The sequence below is a fragment of the Ceratotherium simum genome, chromosome 3 (genome assembly GCF_057802395.1).
Source record: "Ceratotherium simum simum isolate JZ-2026a chromosome 3, ASM5780239v1, whole genome shotgun sequence".
NCBI lineage: Eukaryota > Metazoa > Chordata > Mammalia > Perissodactyla > Rhinocerotidae > Ceratotherium > Ceratotherium simum.
The window spans coordinates 53,310,099-53,332,536 of NC_141902.1; the positions used below are offsets into that span (position 1 = coordinate 53,310,099).

Genomic DNA, 22,438 nt, shown 5'->3' on the forward strand with positions numbered 1-22,438 from the left:
CTAATAGTTTGGAAGTATTGAGTCAAAAATTCACCCTTTCAGAAGCCAGTCACTGTATAATTCAGTATTTAACATACTGTAAAGATAGGTCCAAGGATTACTTCATTCTTCAAAGACCCTTCAAGATATATTCAAATCTCCTTAGGATTTACCTCATCTTTTCTGAAATACCTGCCCATACATCAAAATAAATATATTTCCTTGTGTAGAAAAAAATTAAAGAACAAGGTTCTTTTAAGGTTCAACTTACCATAAATATGTCCAGTGTATATATGAGAGGTATCATAATCAAGTATTTTATTTGATGTTTCTACTTTAAATTCATCACTAAATAGGGAAGTGTCCCTCTTCATTCGTAGATTGAAATGTCTGCAAAATGGAACAGGAAAGAGAAAAATAAAATTTAAAAGATCCAAAGTTTAAACAGTTTTTTTAATAAAAAACTCTGCAAAATGTCGACTGTTTCACACAATTTGTCTTTTTGGGAAATATACTGACCAAGATTTTCTTATAAAAATTCTGCTCTAAAATTCAACCTAGTAGCTGTGATACAACTCTAAATTATATACAATTAAACAGTAACTGTCTAGGATATATTTAAAAATAAATGCCTGTAGGCTGATTCCTACATGATAAGACAAGATCATTCCAACAGCAACTAAGTTCCTTGGAGATAAAAAACAAGCTTCTTGACACAATTACTATTATTCACTACTATCTTTCCTCTCTAGTAATTCTGCAGCCTTGCCACTTTCCTCTACTTTTCACAACTCAAATAAGATAATATACATAGAAAAGTTGCATCTATATTAACGTCTCTTCTCAGAGAAGAAGATGCATGCTCTTTTCTCGAAGAAAGATGCATGCTCTTTCTTTTACACACATCACCCAGACACACACACACACAATCTTTCAATTCCTTTATTTTTCCCTGGGACTTCTAATTCTTCTAATTATCTTTGGACCTTCCTCAGTTCAATTTGAAAACCCCAAGAGACTATGTTAGCTGAAATCATACTCATTCTAAGAAGAGGGAAAGACCAAAATATTAAAGTAAAATTAAAGAATCTAGGGTTTAGAATCAAATCTTAAGCCTAAAATTTACTAGCCCAGGATTTCCATCTGTGAAATGAAGATACATTCTATCTTGTAGAACTGTTTTCAGGATTAGAGATTATAATGTATATAAAGTCAATAACACAGTATCTGGCACATGGGAGATGTACAATAAATGGCAGCAAATTAGCCATCATTACTAAACTCTTTAAAGTATATCAAGTCTCTTTTATAACCGCCATAAAAGTCTGCACATAACACAATTTCTACCAAGGAATCTGAACATAAGTCTTCAATTAGTCGACCCCCAAATATTACAGGATGTGGAGTAACTGGAACTTGCAACATATTGCTGGTAGAAGTACAAAATGGTGCCATCACTTTGGAAAACTAGCAGTTTTCTATAAAGTTAAACATACAAAAACCCTATGACCCACAATTCCACTCCAAGAGAAATGAAAACATAAAACATATATCCACACAAACAATTGGACATAAATGTCCATAGCTTTATTCATGATAGCCAAAAACTGGAAATAACCTAAATGTCTATCAACAAGTAAAGAGATAAAAATATTGTGGCTTGAGGCCGGCCCCATGGCCTATTGGTTAAGCTCTGCCCGCTCTGCTTCAGCGGCCCAAGTTTGGTTCCCGGGCACGGACCTACACCACTTGTTGGCAGCCATTCTGTGGCAGCGACCCACATACAAAATAGAGGACGACTGGCACAGATGTTAGCTCAAGAAGAATCTTCCTCAGCGAAAAAAAAAAAAAAACTTGGGGTTTATTCATACAACAGCAAACTATCCAGCAATAAAAAAGACCAAACTACTAAAAATATGCACTTTAGTGAAGACACAAAAGAATAGCCACAGTATAATTCCATATATATGTAATTCTAGAATAGGCAAAACTATCTATTGTGACAGAAAGCAGATCAGTTTTTGTCTGGGGTGGAGACAGACTAAGAGCAAAGGGGAATGAAGAAACTTTCTGCTATGATGGAAACATTCTCTATCTTGATTTGAATGATAGTTACACAAGTGTATACGTCTGTCAAAACTATATACTTGAAATGAGTATATTTTATTGTATGTAAATTATACTTCAATAAAGTTGACTATACACTTGAAATGAGTATATTTTATTTTATGTAAATTATACTTCAATAAAGTTGATTTTAAATAAAAAAACTCAATTCATTTTTCAAATGAATAGGGGTCAACAGGGTATACTCTTAAGCTTCAGAAAGTGTGTCCCTTTTTGAATACTGTCTATTTTATCTTTTGCTTAATTTCATGTCAATCTTGGCATCCTTTTATTTTGAGGCTGTACTCATTTTCTGCTTGCCAAAAATTCTCACCAAAAAACTCCCAGGGTTTCCCAGGTGCTGTGACAAGGACTTTAAGCTAGGAAAGGCATCCTTAGAGCCTTATGGCTCCAATCTACTGCAGCGAATAATCAACAAAGCCAAACACATCTTCTAACCAGGAACTCCATAAAGTTAAAACAGACTGTCCCAAACAAACAGGAATCCTGACTGAATTCTTGTTGCACATCCTGTCATTTCAAAAAATTACTTCTGCCAACTGACAGGAAATTCTTGATCATAAATGTGAGTGTAAATACATACATAATTTTTTAAAGGATCACAATATCTTGAAAAATCAGTAATTTATCATTATATATATTTTTAATTTACCATATATACTACTTCTAAAAGAGCATATTTGGGGCTGGCCCCATGGCTTAGCGGTTAAGTGCGCGCGCTCCACTGCTGGCAGCCCGGGTTCGGATCCCGGGTGCGCACCGACGCGCCGCTTCTCCAGCCATGCTGAGGCCACGTCCCACATACAGCAACTAGAAGGATGTGCAGCTATGACATACAACTATCTACTGGGGCTTTGGGGGGAAAATAAATAAATAAATCTTTAAAAGAGCATATTTGTTAAACAGACTAAACAATACATGTCCAAAGACTTAACATATTTATCATTCAGGAACTATTTTTCATCAAAATTGTTGTATCCCAAAATCATTATAAGTGAAAGCAATAACATTCTGTATGGCAAAAAAAAAATGGGTAAAAGCTTCAGAAAGACACAAGTTCAATTTAGGAACAATCTATGTTACATTCCCTACCCAAATAAATAGTTTTACATCACTTAAAGTGTCTAAGCAGACAGCAACCCTAGAGGGATGTTATAAGAGAGAATTTCAGAACCCTTGAAGCAGGCCCCCTCCCACCCTGCTTTGGTTTCATAATAAGAAAATCGTCGCATGCATAAAAAACGTTATTCTCAGTATTGATTTAAATTGAACTAAAACCATATATAAATTCAGTTCTTAATTATCCATGTACAGAGTAAAGTAGTAGTATAGATAATAAAACAAAAATAAAATTTAGGGGCTGGCCGGGTGGCGTAGCAGTTAAGTTCGCATGCTCTGCTTTGGTGGCCCAGGGTTCACCAGTTCAGATCCTGGGCGCGGACCTAGTCACCGCTCATCAAGCCATGCTGAGGTGGCATCCCATACAGAAGAGCAACAACCCTACAACTATGATACACAACTATGTACTGGGGCTTTGGGGAGGAAAAAGAAAAAGAGGAAGATTGGCAACAGATGTTAGCACAGGGCAATCTTCCTCAAAAAATAAAAAAATAAAATTTAGATCATACTTCCAAAACATACTTTTATTAATATCAAAATTAATTTGCATCTGAAACATATATCAACAGAAGAGGGAACAGAACGAGAGTGAGCCTAGAGGCAGGTAAATGGTAGAAAGAAGCCAGATTGAATTAAAGTCTGCCATAATCTATGAAATAGATAAATACAAATGAATAATCAGAAGCTGGACATAATTTATTCCATTAACTAAGCCACTGGATTCCAATTCCCTCATTTTAATTCCACTATCATCTGTTTGATAGTTCATATCTTTATGCTATTTTAATATTTATATAAATTACAAATTCTTTGCAACATTACTGTGGAACATATTATAAAATAATAACAAAAATTAGCTGACTAACCACATTCTATCTTCCCAGTTTCTCAACAAGCCCTGAATAAAAATCAATGTGAAAACATAACCTGATTCTTTAATTGTTTAAACTTTTGGCCCAAAGGTCAGAAAAACTGCAGTGAACACTGCCTTATAAAAATTATTGTATTCTGGGAAAACAGTTTGGTGATTCCTCACAAATTTAAACATAGAATTACCATATGATCCATCATTTCTACTTCTAGGTATATACCCAAAGGAATTGAAATCAGGGACTCAAACAGACACATACTTGTACACCAACGTTTACAGCAGCATTATTCACAATAGCCAAAAGATGGAAACAACCCAAATGTCCATCAACAGATGGATAAAAAAATGTATATATGAGTGGTAAACACATACAATGGATTAGTCAGCCTTGAGAAGCAATAAAATTCTGATACATGCTACAACATGGATGAACCTTGAAAATATTATGCTAAGTCAGTCAGACATAAAAACGACAAAAATTGTATGATTCCACTTACATGAAGTACCTAGAACAGGCAAATTCATAGAGACAGAAAGTGGAATAGGGGTTACCAGGGTGGGAGAGGAGGATGGGGAGTTATTGTTTAATGGGTACATAGTTTCTGTTTGGGAAGATGAAAAAGCTCTGGAAACGGATAGCGGTGATAGTTGCACAAGACTCTGAATGTACTTAATGCTACTGAATTATACATTTAATTCACAAAATTAAAAATGGTTAAAATAGAAAGTTATATGTTATTTTACCACAATAAAAATAAATAAATTTTTGGGGGGCCGGCCCCGTGGCGTAGCAGTTAAGTGCGCACGCTCTGCTGCTGGCGGCCCGGGTTCAGATCCTGGGCGCGCAGCGACGCACCGCTTGTCAGGCCATGCTGTGGCGGCATCCCACATAAGGTGGAGGAAGATCAGCACCAATGTTAGCTCAGGGTCAGTCTTCCTCGACAAAAAGAGGAGGATTGGCATGGATGTTAGCTCAGGGCTGATCTTCCTCACAAAAAAAATAAAGTGAATTCTTAAAAAAATAAAATAAAATAAAAATAAATAAATAAATTTTTTATATCACTGTATTCCAAAAAGCTGGAGTATAAAATAAAATTATGTGGCCAGAGGTACCTTTCTTAGTAGTAAAAGCCCCAAGAGATTTGGTTGAGACAGTGGTGTTGTGAGGATAATGATGAGATTATAACATTCTTCTTAAATTTATTTACTTTTATGATTTTTAGAGCACTTTTACATATATTACCGCATCTTACCCTCACAGAAACATTGCAACGGAGGCATGATGAATATTTTTATCAAAGGGTATGACTTAAGGTCACAAGACTGTAATTAGGACTAGAACTCCAGTATTTTGGTTGATACATATTATTGCTACATATTATTCTTTCTACCATACCACAAATCCCTCTCAAGCATGTGATGAAAACAGTCAAGCTAATATATGCTAAGCACTGCAGTAGTCTTAATGTAATATTATCAGTCTCCACCACCAAGTCACTTTAAAAATCTGAACAAATGCAAATAAGATATAGAAATGAAAATAGAACATTATGTGACTTTCACTGAAAATTGTACACCACCACCATAAGAAATTCTCTTTGATTATTAATGCTTGAGCCACTTTCAAGATTAAGACTAAACTCTGTCCCTTTTTACTATGTTTCTTTCAGCAGGTTTAGTTCTTTCCTTTTTTCTTTTTGGTGAGGAAGATTAGCCCTGAGCTAACACCAGTTGCCAGTCTTCCTCTTTTTGCTGAGGAAGACTGGCCCTGAGCTAACATCTGTGTCCATCTTCCTCTATTGTATATGTGGGATGCCTGCCACAACATGGCTTGATGAGCGGTGCATAGGTCCACGCCCAGAATGCAAACTCACGAATCCCAGACCACAGAAGCAGAGTGCGAAAACTTAACCACTACGCCACTGGGCCAGCCTCATAGTTTTCTTTTTTTTGTTATGATAATATAGCACACTGTCATCAAAGATAAACTTTAAATTTCCTTCAAGGAAGTAAGATGCTCTGTAACAAGAACATTATTTGCACTGGGAATGTTTTTCTACCCTTAGATTTATCCACTATACTGATTCTATGGCTCAATAGTATTTTGTTTCTCATCTTGATTATAGTAGTTCTATTATAATTATTTTTCGGCCTTCTGCAGTGGCATTATAGTAAAGTTATAAAGAATGGAGTGAAATTATAGGAAGGAAAAATCAGTTAACAAATGACAGCAAATTGAAAAAATACACCAGATTCCAATTTTCCAGCCTCAGTGCTCTGAATGTACAGTTGTAACATGTGGTAATAATAGCTGGTTTTCCTCTCTTAGGCTTTAGAAAAGCACTCTACATCTAAAGCAAACAAATAATAGAGGTACCAAATTCACCTTTGGTACAGAACAACAAAATAAATTATGTTAGGATATGATTCTATAAGTTTCTGGAAGGTTATGTATCTTCTACATCTTAAATATAGACGTACCTTTCTATAGATTAGAACAGTTAGAACAATAAGAATATAGGAAAAAAAGTTGCCTTTTCCCATGTGATTGCTATTTTGGCTAAACATAGTATGGCTCTGATTCTCAGAAGACAATAGCAACAGACAAAGGGTGCAGCCCTTGAACTGAAGTCATATTAGGACAAAAAGCCTCAACTAATGAAGTACCTTGGTAACACAGGGAAGAAACCTGAGAGCAAAAACCTTTCTTCAAAGTATGTTAGTATAGTCCAGCAGTCTCAGAGATCAGAATTGTCTTTGTGAACAGAGGTCTACCATGTCTAAATGGAACAGATCTATGGTAGGCTGGGTTAGTGATTCCTAGAAACAAAACTGTACTTAATAGGGTATCCCTGACATCTCTAGATACTCTTTTAACACTCACCTTCTTCATGAAGATGCTTGACACAGTCTCCATCCAAATTATTTTTTAAGTTGCTAATATTAACATCAAATATTACTGAGTCAAATATCTAGTTTACTTCCACTAGTATATCTTTTGAACAGAAAAGTCCTTTTTTCAAAATATTTTAAAGAAGCCAATATTAAAAAAAAAAAAAAAGGATAAAATAGAACAGGTTGGTAGAAGGGGAAAGGGCAGAGTCAGCTCATGTGCACCCCACAGTACCTGAGACATCCTCCACAGAAATTCTAGGGCTCTACAGTTTGAAAAACATAGTTCAAGGCTTAACTAATGGCCCTGAGTTAGATAAATTACCTCAAATAAGCAAAAATACATAAACAAGAATCCTCAAGAATCCCCAAGGAAGATACAAGTGAAACTAAAACTTGAGCTAAAATGAGTAACTTTATCCTGTATAAGAAGACAAATAGATCATCAGTATGAGTCTTTCCCAAATAAAGGAGAGCCAAGAGGAAGAATCTGCCATAGTGGCATGATAACAGAACACATGATTACGTGTGTTATACATGATTGCGTATCTCTCTTATACACGAGAATAAGTAAACTTATCTATTGGAGAGGGAAAAAAGGTTTCTGTAAATACTTTCTGACCTCATGTAACTAAAAAATTGGCAAGCAAAACCACTGTATATAAAACACTGAAACAATGACAGGATTTAAGAGTAGAGTGAGACTTCAATTACTTAGACATTTAATGTAAATCAAATGTATAAAATTATAAAGATCACTTAAATTTTCTAATTTCACAAATCGGAGAAGGCTGACTTGACCAAGATCACACAAATAAAATCAGAGCTTGAATCTAAACCAAAGTCTTCAATTAGCCAACCAAAGATCTTTCTACCACACAAAGCTATAGTCCCCTGCTTAGGCTATATCAGGCAGCACCAGGATGGCAAAATACAGGACATCTTCCCAGTGAAAGACAAAAATGAAAGACTGACTTAAAAAGCATAATCAATGGTATTGTTATATCTAAAAGAAGAATGTGTGAATGGAAGGGAATCTAAAAGAAAGTGGTCAAAGAAATAAAACTGACAGTGCATATCCAAAGAAAGTGATCAGAACCATGAACTTAATTGTATACTATTCTTCCATTCCATAAATATTTACCGAGTACTTACTAGGGCAAGCACAGTGCTAAGCCAGGGGATACAGGCATGAACAACACAATTCACAGAACACACTGCAGTTCACATTCACACATGGTTAGTGAGCGGAGAGAAAGGGAGGGAGGATGGGAGGAAAGAAGGAAGTTGGTCCTGTAGTGATAAGCACTATGATGAAAAACAAAGCAGGATAAAAGGACAGAGTGGTAGGAGGAAAGAAGAAAAAATGCTATTTTACAAAGGGTAGTAGAAAAGCTTTCTCTGACATTTGAGCAGAGACTTGAACAAAGTGAAGAAACAAGAGCCATGTGGTTATGGAGTAGAGGTGGGGAAGGGTTTCAGGCAGAGGAACAACGAGCACAAACAGATGCATTGTGTGTTGGAGAAAAACTGCTGGGGTTACAGTGATATAAAAAGGGGGAAGAGAGCAGGAGATAAGGTAGGAGAATAGAATCTAGCACTCAGAAGGGACTCCAAAACTTCCACTGAATTAAGGAAGACTTGTCTGGGCAGCTACCAGGTTATTCTTTACATGACAAACGCTCTCTAAAACATCTCTATGATTATATGCCTTCAAACTACAATATTCCCTATTCCCTTTTTGGGGGAAGTGAGGGGTGGGAAGGGGACTTGCCCTTCTACAATACATTCCCATCATTTCAGATCTCTCTTTTAAAAGATAAAACCTATCATTTCCTCCCTATGCTCCTCAATTATTCCACTCCCATCTACATTTTCCTGCCCCTGTTACTTTTCCACATCCAGGGAGGCCTGAGGATCCAAACCCCTCCTAGAAGCTCCACTCCCAGGCTCCGCCCATCCCACTGTGGCTACTCAAGTAGCTCAGGTCTCTTTCCCTGTGGTTAAGTGGGTATTATATTCACTTCTTATCCTCAGTCTTCCTCCCACTTAAAGTTTCTGATGAAGCAGAGGTACTGCTGCTCTGCTATAGCAACGTGTTTGATAGCTTTTTGATTTGTCTTGCTGATAATCTCGACTTCCAGAAAAAAAAGAATACAACGATGAGAACTTATACTCTAGACTTAACACTGATAAACTATGAATAACTGGTTGATGATGAAGTGACAAGAACTTAGGGAGAAGACACCACCATCATCCTATCACAGTTTGTTAAAACAAGAAAAGAAGGGGGCCGGCCCCGTGGCTTAGCGGTTAAGTGCGCGCGCTCCGCTACTGGCAGCTCAGGGTTCAGATCCCGGGCGCGCACTGATGCACCGCTTCTCCGGCCATGCTGAGGCCGCGTCCCACATACAGCAACTAGAAGGATGTGCAACTATGACATACAACTATCTACTGGGGCTTTGGGGAAAAAGAGGAGGAGGATTGGCAATAGATGTTAGTTCAGAGCCGGTCTTCCTCAGCAAAAAGAGGAGGATTAGCATGGATGTTAGCTCAGGGCTGATCTTCCTCACAAAAAAATAAATAAATAAATATCAAAAAACAAAAAACCTGGGCCGGCCCTGTGGCTTGGTGGTTAAGTGCGCGCGCTGCGATGCTGGCGGCCCGGGTTCGGATCCCGGGTGCGCATCGAGGCACCACTTCTCCGTTCATCCTGAGGCCGAGTCCCACATGCAGCAACTAGAAGGATGTGCAGCTATGACACACAACTATCCACTGGGGCTTTGGGGGGAAAAAATAAAATAAATAAAATCTTTAAAAATAAATAAATAAATAAATAAATAAATAAATAAATAAATAAAAACAAAAAACCAGAAAAGAAAAAAACAGCAAAAAATAGCAAAGGTTTTAATAAAGCAGATTTTTAAACATTTACAGAAAGCACAGGTAAAATCTCCTATTTGGGGACTTTAAACACATACAAGTGAAGTTGAATGAGCATGTCTCAAAAACTTTATCCAATATTAAGTTGGACAAAGTGACCTCCACAGCTTCTCAAGATAAACAATGTGAAAGGCTCAATAGATGAGAGTAAGCTATTTTTGAAACTGAAATGTAAAAAGATTTTGGGAGTCATGTATACAGTCAAAAACAGTTTCACTATGGACAAATAAAATGTGTCTGTACTTCATACATTTAGGAAAAAATGAGCCAAGCCATACTGAGAAGATAACTGGGTCCTTGCAATCAATCACCACAGAATTAGTAGAGGTGGTTCCTCAAAGATATTGGCCCAATATGCTCTTGTAACTAAAATGCCCAAAGATATATCGGCCATTAACACGAATCATTAAATTCAAAAAAAAAATGTTAGTTCCTCACTCTTATACGTGACTATGATGTGTCCAAATCTGGACTACTCTGTATAATTAGAGCCGGTAGACCAAACAGAACTACAGAAATTCAAAGGATAAGTAACATGGACTAAGAATAGTGCTAATGTTCAGCATGACAAAAGCAAGCAGCAGTAACTAAACACTCCCCCTTGGCTTCCAGGATACCACGCTCTCAGGTTTTCTTCTACTTTTCTTACCACTCTTCAGTTTTTGCATTCCCTCCTCCACCTAACCTTATAATGTTGGCATTTAGCAGGGCTCTCTCCTAGGCCCTCCTCATGAACCTCACGTAACATGTCCAAAACCGAACTTATGATTTCTCCTCAAACTTATAGCTACGCCAGTATTCCCTATCTCAGTAAACGGACCCAGGAGCCACTCAGTTGCTCAAACCAGAAAACAGTCATCCTTGACTCCTTCTCTTTATATCTCAATACATATCAATCAAGTCCAATAAATTCTACCTTCAAAATATCTCTCAAATCTATTCATTCTCCTTCATCACCTCTAGTACCACCTTTAGCCAGGCTCCCACCTCCCATAAGGACAAGTGCAACAGCCTCCTTAACTAGCCTCAAGGCATTTAGATTTACTCCCTTCCAAACTGTTCTGCATTCACGGCCCACTAAACTTTTTGAAAAACCTCAAAAAGTTATTTATCATTAAAAAGCTCCCATGGCTAAGTAAAAAATTGTCACCATGACTTACATAACCTCTCAAAGATCTGGTCCCTGCTTACATCTACTGCCTCATTTGAAACCATTCTCCCTCACAATTTAAGCCTAGTCATACTAAAATTCCTTCAATTCCATTAACATGCCCCTTCTCATCTCAGTATCTTTGCATATGCTCTTTCCTCTGTCTAGAAAACAGTTCCTCCCCTTCTTTGCCTAACCAACTCCTTCTTCAGTCATGCTTCCAGGATCAGTTTAAATGCCATTTCCTAAGAGTAGCCTTCCTCGACCTCCAGACAAGATGGCATCCCCCTATGCTCCCATACCAATATTCTGAATATTCCTTTCTTAACAAATTTCACAGCTGCCATTCCTAATCCAGTGTCTGTCTTTCTCAGGAGTCCATAAACTCCACAACAGCAAGGACCTGTCTTGTTCAGTTACTCTATAACTAGCGACTACTAAAGTACTTGGAACATTAGATGCTTAATAAATATATAAAACAATGAAAGGGTTGAAATAAATTAAAATATGAAAGTGGACTTAGTAAATTATGGCATATTAAAACTACAGCAACATCTCTTGTAGCTCGAATAAATTTCAACAAAAGGAAATGCACAAGATATTTGTTCATTCAGTCCAGAGATCAAAATTTCATTTAACCGAATTTGTGGTTTATGGTTTCTTTAATTAAAAAAAAAAAATGAATACTGCTATATAACACAACTATTTGTCCCATTTCATCATATCTAAGATTCTTGATATGCTAGATTTTGTGTTTATATTTGATTTGTTGGTTCAGCATTATTCTCCCAGCATAGACTGTTTTGGAACCTAACTAGTGCGAAATGATTATAATTTAAGATTTCAGAGACACACACAAATTAACAACTCAGTTTTATCCCTACAAACAAGTGACAAATATCTGTCAACCCAAAGAAGTAGAGAAAGGCTTTAACAAGTTAGGGAAGAGGTTATGATACAACCAAGTGAGGAATCTCAGTGTTCAGAAGCTGTTTCAAAGGGAACTGTGTATGTGATTACCAAAGAATTTTTAAACATATCTATCAGTTTAAAAATATCACACTACTACACAAGATTTCACTGACGCTTAATAAAACAACCCAAACAAGCATAATATTGTAAAACTAAACATATCCATTCAACACAGTTATATAAAAGCTTTTCAGGTATAATGAAATAGGAGAAACATTTAAATAGCTTTTAGTCATGTAAAATCCTCACTACATTTTCAAGAAACAGCACAACTCACATGCTGCTTAATCGCTTGAAGAACAGAAAAAAATAAGGTTGGCTATAAATCCGAATTAAATCTGAGCTAGAATGCTTATCTCACAAAAGATCCAACTATATATGCAATATTTTAGTATGAAATATAACTTACAATTGAGGAAAATGATGGTTGGGCTTTTCTACTAGGCATATACCTAATTTCTGACATTTACTGTCTAGGCCACCAACTCTAAAAACTGACATTAAATATGCTATTAGATACAAGCCTGTTTTAGATGAACTTTTAGAGGAAATGATGTATCCAACGAATTAAAAATAGTCAGAAAAACACTTTTACACTCTTACTTCCATTCCCTTTTCAAAATGGCAAGAGGAAGCTCAGTTTAAGTTTTTCTTAAAACTTGTTCCTCTCTCCCACATAAAGCCTACTTAGTACTTAAAAAAAGTACTTAAAAAACATGTAAAATAAAAATGATATTTCAGGGGCTGGCCTGGTGGCATAGTGGTTAAGTTCGTGTGGTCCAATTTGGGGGCCAGAGGTTCGCAAGGTTCAGATCCCAGGCGCGGACCGATGCACACCACTTGTCAAGCCATCTGTGGCGGCGTCCCATATAAAGTGGAGGAAGATGGGCACGGATGTTAGCCCAGGGCCAGTCTTCCTCAGCAAAAAGAGGAGGATTGGCAACAGAGGTTAGCTCAGAGCTAATCTTCCTCACAAAAAAAAAAAGATATTTCATGTTAAAATCACACCTAAGATACTAAGCTCAGAGTAATCATCAGCTCTCAATTTAGCTTCTTAAATACAAAATTAACATGCATACAACTCAACTCTTGCTTTTTCTTATGATTCACTAAGTAATTCAAGTAACCAGTGTCCCTTCAGATTTTTTTTTAAAACAGATTTGTTAGGCTTTTAATTTCTATGTAAAGAGGAATCAGGCAAGAATAAAGAACATCACATCCTAGAAAATCCATGGGTGAGACAAAGAGCAGTGTGAAATATATTTAAACTAATAATATATGCTAAAAGGCACTATACCTGACATAAAGTTCGTATCAAATAAACACCATTTTCCTTAAGGAATTTTTGCTCAAACTTGCTCAAATTTTGTTGGGAGAGATTTAAGTGCCAAGTTAGTATTTTTCAAATTTTTGTTTTTCCACATCCATAACAATAGCATTTTTACACAATTCAAGTTTATTCTCTTGCTCTTCTTTACAAGTTGGCATCCATTTGTGCTCCCTGGATTCTTACCTCTGCTTCCCAAAGTGAAGCAAAGTGCTAGTTTGTCTGTGGAATGAAAAGTGCCCTGAGTTTCTGCTACCCTACTCATCGCCATATGACAAAGATAAAGCCCAAGACACTTCCAGACTAACCCAACTCCAGTCAGGATCCATCAAAGAGAACATGGATGCCTTTTACAGGTGGCCTGGGCCACATTCTCGATACCTTCATATTTTAGGAGCAAGGAGAACTTGAGTTCCAAACCACAAAGAAAACTTCTAATCAAATGTCTGACCATTTGTTTTGAACTGTGTGTAAACGTACTATTAAGGCTATAGGAAGAAGTATCTTGTCAAAATCAGAAAAAAGAAACTTGTAAATTCTCCAAATCATTATATTGCACTTAAGAAAAAATTTTGGTATCTTCTATACTATATACAAATCACATATGAGATAGAAACAATTTCTGATTTATTATGTACTCAAATAATTAAACACACAGGCAGAAAAAATAGTTTATTACTAACTAGAAAGTGTTTTGACTTTCTTAAATTTAGTTACTTGGGTATTACTAATATATTCTGTAGAATTTTAAAGCACGAAGGGGCCTAAACATTATCTTGTCCAAAATTCAAGGTTTTACTAATGAGGAAACTGAGGCTCAGTTTCAGCACAGTTACCTAGAGATTTCAGATATCTCTAGATAACTCATGTTAAGTTAGAAGGAAACTCCATTCAGTCTCTGAATTACCACAGTACTCTTTCCTCTACCCAGTTTATGACTGTTTCAATACATATATTATTTTTCCTACAAAATCACAAATTTCTGTACTAAGTGGCTTCCCACTCAAATGCTAAGTTGGTAGACAAGAACCACCAAATCTATGAAAGGCAGTACGGTTAGCAAGGCAGTGAGAAGACCAGAAAATAAGGACAAGACGACTGCCCAAAAGTATATAATTTGAAAAACAAGATATGAAGAAGGAAAACGTTTAAAAATATATATATAAAAAACAAGGAAAAACGTGATTCAATATGTCTATCCATACATCCTACCAAAAGATAAACTATATTATACCTGGGTTCTCAGATATTCTTTCTACTTTTTTTTTTTAAATACCACTATGAAGTAATGTTTCAGAAAATTTATAGAAGTTCTATTAGAAAGAAGGAACAGTGGCATGATCCCTTATGCTTCTCTTCAACGACAGCTGCCAACAAAAGGCATAAACTAAAATATATATACAATATTAGATCTCACTATGAGCTGTAATAAGGATCACTACTATATACTTACAGTGAAGTTTTTCTCATGCTATACTAATACTATTGGATAAATCCAGGAGATATTTATTTATTCTAAATTTTCATCTAGATCAATCAATATAGGAGTATGGTGATATTCCATCATGTTATATAAAACCAAGACTTTAACAACATAAAATTTGCATTTTATGAAAGTCACATAAGCAAAATTCCTAATGAAAACGTGGTATACTGGTATTACATAAGCCTAAAATACATGACAGTTAAGCCAGGAATGGCAGAATACGACATATCATTTACTAGTATCAAAGAATAAGACAAGGGAATCACAACAGACAGTCCCTGGTACATCACACACTTTCACATGAGCATGAGGACTGAGAAAGAACAAATTTTCCACAATTATTTAAAAAACCCTGCATCCCACAATACGATAAATCTGCCTACTACTTACTGATTAAGAAAAACTGCTACAGGGGATGAGATATTCCAGACTACACAATACATAAGCTGAAAATCTATTTCCTAATATTTTAGTGAACTTTATTATCTATTAAATTAAAGAGCTATAAGCAACTGATACTTTACTTTTTCTGATCAAACTCTACGGTGAGGGCCAGACCTAAACAAAAGTATTAGTTATATACTTCCCCTGTCAGCACTTTATGTTTATAAATGTTGTAACCATAAAGATTTTATGAGATTTTAGAAGATTAATTTTAGAAGATTAAATTAAAAATGCATATAAAGCATCTATGCACCTGGAACACAACAGGCACTAAATAAAAGTGATTTTTACCTCTCTCCCTTGGCTCCCTGTTCTTTATCCCTTAACAATTCTGTATGAGAACTGAGTAGTACAGTAAGTAATCTGTCTACAAGCTGTCATTTTAGAGAGGATAAAATTGAATTAATGAGAAATTAAATGACTTATTCAATGGCATACAACCAGCTACCTTCACTGTTGGCACCAGAAGACAGACTGACCATAAAACACATAAAAAGTAGTGGGAAACTATAAACATAGAATCTTCTTTAAAGATATATCCTCTAATAATACAATAAATGATCTGATTTACAAACTTTAAAACATTTAAATCTGACTGTTTTCTTAACAATATAAAAAGGGCAATCCATTTTAAAAGAAAACTTTATAACGTACATACCAAATTCCAGCATAGGCTGAATTTCCAAATGGGGACCTTTCCATTAGAGAAGGAAAACAAAGAGTATAGTTTTCTTCTTTTAACTTAGATTGAATATAAGATAACTTCATCAATAAATTTACTCACCTTCCATGGGCATGGAAATCTAGACGTAAAAACTGGTCCTCGTGTGAGACTGCTCTTTTGGCACGCTGGTGTTTTTGGTGTAATGAATCCACATCATAAGATAATCCTTCATAATGTCTAATGTATTTATTTAAAGGATTTCCATACTGACCTATAAAAAATAAAGTTTGAATTAGTATCACCTTGAAGGCCCATCCTAGTTCTAATATAACTCCGTGGTTATTCAAATATCTATGAATATGTATGAAACAACTGTCTCACTAATCCTACTTTATTCTCACAAACAATTTTTTAAAACTTATTGTAATGGGAATTTCAACCATACATAAAAGTTTGGATGTTAGTCATAGGTCTGTCTTAGATATCCTTTATCAGGTTGAGGAAGTTCTCTTCTATTCATACCTTGCTGATAAAAACTATCAGGAACAGATGTTGACTTTTGTCACCTGCTCTTTCTGCATCAAATAAGATGATAATACGTTTTTATCTTTTTAGTTTACTAATATGGCAAACTAAACTGACTGATTTTCTAATGTTAAACCAACCCTGCATTACTGAAATAAACCCCACTTGGTTACGGAGTATTATCTTTTACAGTATTGTTGGCTTCCATTTGCTATAATTTTGTTTAGAATTTTTGTTATGTATATTTATGAGAGACAATTGGTCTGCAGTTTTCTTTTCTTGTACTGTCTTTGTCAAGTTTTGGTATCAAGATAAAAAAATGAGTTGGGAAGTATTATCTCTTCTTCAATTTTCTGGACAAATTTACATAGAATTAGTATTATTTCCTCCTTATATGTCTGGTAGAATTCACCAGTGAAGCCATCTTGGCCTGGAGTTTTCCTTATGAAAAGGTTATTAACAACAATTTCTATTTCATATAAAAATAAAGAGCTACTCAGGTTACCTACTTCTTGACTGAGCTTTTGAGAATTTGTTCATTTTATCCAAGTTGTTGAAGTTAAGGAGATAAAGTTGTTCATAACGTTCCCTTATAATGTTTTTTATATCCTTTGAATCTGCAGTGATGTTACCTCTCTCAGTCTTGATATTGGTAATCTATATCGTCATCTCTCTTTTGCTCGTGATCAGGATAGCCAGAGATTTATCCATTTTATTGATGTTCTCAAAGAACCAACTTTTATTTCCTTTGATTTTCCTTGAATGTTTTTCTGTTTTCTATTTTGTTGATTTTCACTTTGATCTTTATTATTTCTTTTCACTTGCTTACTTTGAGTTTAATTGCTCTTTTTAGCTTTACAAGGTGAGGCCATCGATTTAAGACCTTTCTTCTTTTCCAGTCCAGGTGTTTAGTGCTAGAAATATCCCCTTAATACTGCTTTAGCAGCACCCCACAGATTCTGCTATGTTGTGTTACCATTTTCATTCTGTTCAACATACTTTCTAATTTTAAATCCCTTCTGATTTCTTCCATGATTTGTGTGCTATTTAGAAGGCTGTTACTTAGTTTCCAAATACTGAAGATTTTTCAGTTATCTTTCTGTTATTGACTTCTAATTTAACTCTCTGTATAGCCAGAGAACATACTTTGTATGACATCAATCCTTTTATATACACTGAGACTTATTTTATGACCCAGAATCTGGCTTATTTTTGCAAATGTTTCATGTGCACTAGAAAAGAATGTGTATTGTGTTGTTAACGGATGAGTGTCTAGAAATGTCAATCTCTGCTCTTGTTGAGTAGGGTGTTCTATAAATGTCAACCAGGTTACTTTGGTTGACAGTATTGTTCAAGTCTTCTATATCCTTACCGATTTTCTATCCATTATTAAAAGAGGGGTATTGAAATCTCTATGATTGTGACTTTGTCTGGCATCATTTTCCTTCTACCTGAATGACTTCCTCTAACATTTCTTCTGCTGGTGAAGAATTCTTCCAGTTTTTGTATGTCTGAAAGTCTTTACTTTGTCCTTTTTTGTGTGTGTGTGTGAGGAAGATTGGCCCTGAGCTAACATCTGTTGCCCATCTTCTTCTTTTTGCTTGAGGAAGACTGTCCCTGAGCTAATATCTGTGCCAATCAACCTCTACTTTGTATATGGGATGCCACCACAGCATGGCTTGATGAGCAGTGTGTAGGTCTGCACCCAGGATCCGAAACCACGAGCCCTAGGTCACAAAGCGGAGCACACGAACTTAACCACTATGCCACCAGGCTGGCCCTTTGTCTTCATTTTTTTAAGATATTTTCACTGGGCATAGAATTCTAGGCTGACAGGGTTATGGTTTTTTTTTCTTTAAATACTTTAAAAATGTTGCTCCACCATCTTTTCATTTGTATGCCTTCTGACAAGAAATCTGTCATCCTTATCTTTGCTCCTCTGAATATAATGTGTCTTTTCCCTTCCTAGATGTTTTTAAGATCTTCCTCTTTATTATTGGCTTTGAGCAATTTGATTATGATGTGCTTTGGTTTCTTCATATTTCCTGAGCTTTAGTTTCAGTGAACTTCTTGGATCTGTGGGTTTATAGTTTTTCAACTACTATTTCTTCAATTTTTTTTTTATTATCCCCACCAACCACCCCAAGGACTCCAATTACAAGTATAGTAGGTCTCTCAAACTTTTCCCACAGCCCACTGATGGTCTTTTCATATTTATTAAAAATTCTTTTTTATGTTGCATTTTGAAGAGTTTCTATTGCTATGTCTTCTAGATCACTAATATTATATGCAATGTCTAAGCTGTTGTTCATGCCATCCAGTGTACTTTCCATTGAAAACACTGTAGCTTTCATCTCTAGAAATTAGATTTGTGTCTGTTTTATATCTTCTATGTCTCTACTTAACTTGTTTTAAACACGTGAAATACAGTTACAATGTTCTTGCCTGCTAATTCTAATACCTGTGTCAGTCCTGGGTTGGTTCCAACTGACTGCTTATTCTTCTCATTATGAATTGTGTTTCCCTGCTTCATTGCAGGCCTCCTAATCTTTCACTGAATGAATGCCAGACATTGTGAATTTCACTTTGCTGGGTGCTGGACACTTTGTATTCTTATAAATATTCTCAGGCTTTGTTATAAGACAAAGTTACTTGGAAACAGTTTGATCCTTTCAGGTCTTGCATTTATGATTTGTTAGGTGGGTCTGGAGGAGTGCTCAGTGTAGGGCTAATTATTCCCCACCCTTGAGGCAAGACCTACCTGAGTACTCTACCCATTACTCTACAAATAATGAGTTTTTCAAGGCTGGCTGGTAAGAATAGGCACTATTTCCTACACTATGTGACACAGGGCACTGTTTCATTCCCTGACCTCAGGTAGTTTCCTCACATGTATGCTCTGATCAGTACACTGCCAAACACTCCAAAAGAACCCTCTGCAGATCTTAGGGATTCTCTCTCTTTGCAGCGCTCTTCACTCTGACACTCTGTCTGCAAACTCTAGCTGCTTTGGTCTCCCTTGACTCTCCATTCCATCTCAACTCAGAGAGTTCACTGGCCTCCACCTAGGTTCCTCTCACAGAACTACAGACGGAAATTCCCTCAAGGTGGAAAGCTGGAGCAATCATAGGTCTCGCCTCATTTGTTTCTCGTCTCAGGGATCACGGTGCTTTACTGCCTGGTGAGCAGTGTCTTAAAAACTTTGTTTCTCTGGGTTTTTCCTAGTTTTCTTAGTCTTTTTCAGGCAGGAGGATAAATCTGGTCCCGGTTTCTACATCTCCATCTTGAGCAGAAGTCAAAAACAGTGATTCCTTAACAAACCAAGTAAAATTTCTTCCTAAGGAAAACTGCCCTCTTTTCTAAAACAAAACACCAAATTTAAAAAAAAAACAAAAACTATAATGGTTTCCTAATGTATTGCATAAAGCCTGAATGTTCCATCACTAAATTTTCTGTTTATGCAGTCACTGGCTAGTCACTCTATGGTTAAGGACACAAACTCTTAAATCATCTGGGTTTAAGTTCTGAAGATTGATTGCACAACAAGGTAAATATATTCAACACTACTGAATTGTACACTTAGAAATGGTTAAGACAATAAATTTTATGATAAGCATTTTTTACTAGAATAAAAAAATTATTTGAATTTGAATCCCATTACCTTCATTTATTAGCTTGTTTCCCTAAACAAATGCAAAACTCAGCTTCAGTTTCCCATCCTTAAAATGGAGAGAAGTAGAATACTTCTCTCTTAGGGTTGTCACATGGATTAAACGATTTAAGCCTTGTGTGGCAATCAGCACAGTGCCTACCATACAGTAAAGGCTCAATAAATTATTCATCCATCATTATCATCTCCTCTCTCTCCTCCTCCTCCGTTTCCTTCTCTCCCACACTTGCCTTTGAGACCTATATACACAAATTTAGGCCATAAATTCAGGAATAAAGACAGAACTCGGTTTGAATTCTTACACTTCCTAGCCATGATCACATGAGCTGGGTAATTATTTAATTTTTTTAAAATCTCAGGGTTTTTCTATCTGTAAAATAGAGACAACAATGACTACCTTAAATGCATGTAAACTGCTTAGCACAAAGGCTGGCATGAAAGGACTATTCAATTTAAACTATTACTGAGTCACATCATCATACTCTTGAATGCACTGCTCTCAAGAGAGGTAACAGGAATGGAGTCCAAAACTAGAATCCAAAACTATCTTTGCAACTAGCAAAGAAAATACAATGAAGCCAAGGTATAAGAGATAATAAAGCCCATTAGTGTGGAACTTTTGAAAATCAAGACTAAAAAATGGAATCAAATATCCTACTAATGTATTTTCCAAATTCTTTAAAAATATTTCTTTAGTTTATACCTGGGCTTAAAAAAAAATCCCATACAACAGGGGCCGGCCCCATGACGTAGCGGTTAAGTGCCAGTGCTCCGCTGCTGGCGGCCGGGGTTCGATCCCGGGCACGCACTGATGCAGCGCTTTTCAGCCCATGCTGTAGCGGCGTCCCACATAAAGTGGAGGAAGACGGGCACAGATGTTAGTCCAGGGCCAGTCTTCCTCAGCAAAAAGAGAAGGATTGGAGTGGATGTTAGTTCAGGGCTGATCTTCCTCACACACACACAAAAAAATATCCCACACAAGAGAAAATATCAAGAAGAAATCAAGAATGGGGAAGTTGTAGTATGAGAACTTTTGGATAGTTTCTTTCATTTTGAATATCAAATGTAGGATTTCCACTGGATTACTGAATTGTATGTCTTTCACGTGGACTGAGTAGCCACAACACAAACTTGGCTTTGCAAAGTTACTGCTTCCACTCTTTTTTCAGCACCAAAACAAATCAACTTTTCAAGCCACAGTTCAGATAAAGTATTTTGCCACTTCTGATAACTCAAAACAGTAACTATTGCTGTTCTGGTGAAGCACAGGTGATAAAAGCTCAATTATTTGCATGGATGGAACACTACTGGGAGAGTTATTAAACAAAGTCATCTTTTCTTTGTCCCACACACAAAGGAATTTTGATAAAGCAACATAACGTTTACTTTCACTAGCAAAGGACCTGAGTAATGATTTTCTGAATCTTTATAACTGAGATAGAACATGATTCATGGGGTTTCAATGGGAAAGTTAAAAATGCCACCCACGGACATATAGTTATCAAGTCTACTTCATTATCATCTTCTACGTAACACCTATGTTTCTGTGTTAACTATGCTTAAATTTCAATATTTATTATATTATCTCAGTAATGTAAAAAATAATCACTGAAGTTAAGATAATGTACTGGAACTGTATTATGTAATTTCTCTCCCCCAATACTTAATGAAACCAAGGGGGAACCATGAAAACAAAAACAAAACAAACAACTATAAAAAGGAGCCCACCTTCCCATATTAAAACAAACAAACAAAATAATCCTAAAGAACTGAAACCAAATAAGAAAAGGAGATAAGCACTGTGTGCTGGAGCTGGCTGATCTAGGCTCAGAAGCACCAATGTCTTCCCAACCCTGTGTTCAATGACATTATGTTGGTAGCTTGAAATCAGCCATGAGGAGAGTATTTACACCACTGAAATTAGAAAAGGCTACAAATCAGAGGATTTTTTTTCTTGTTTTCAAGAGAGCCAGTGTACAAATACAACACTGGGCATAACCTAATGGTATAATCTTTCAAACAGGCAGCCAAGGAAATAAACAGAATACTCTAATGAAAAAGTGGGAAAACACAGCACACTGGACTCCTGATGCTGCCCCCAACCCTCTGAAGTCATACAATTCACTTTTTTAAAAATCTCAAGAGAGAATACAGGTCTGGAATTCTCAGAAAGCTTGTATATCATTATAACTGCAGAAAAGTGGGTAGAACACAAAATATGCAGCCACTCAAACTACGACTTGAAGTGGAAAAAATACACTGGTCTCAG

The 22,438-nt window shown here is 36.1% G+C and overlaps 1 protein-coding gene across 1 annotated transcript in view; it reads right to left on the bottom strand.

The window, feature by feature from the left end:
* ADAM10 (ADAM metallopeptidase domain 10) overlaps window positions 1-22,438 on the bottom strand; it is a 130,938-nt gene that overhangs the window by 86,600 nt on the left and 21,900 nt on the right. The window contains exons 2-3 of the mRNA XM_004421628.2: window positions 16,095-16,245; window positions 251-369 (exon numbers count right to left, since the gene is read on the bottom strand). Of these exons, the coding sequence (XP_004421685.1) occupies window positions 251-369; window positions 16,095-16,245 (270 nt within the window). The remainder of the gene's footprint in view (window positions 1-250; window positions 370-16,094; window positions 16,246-22,438) is intronic.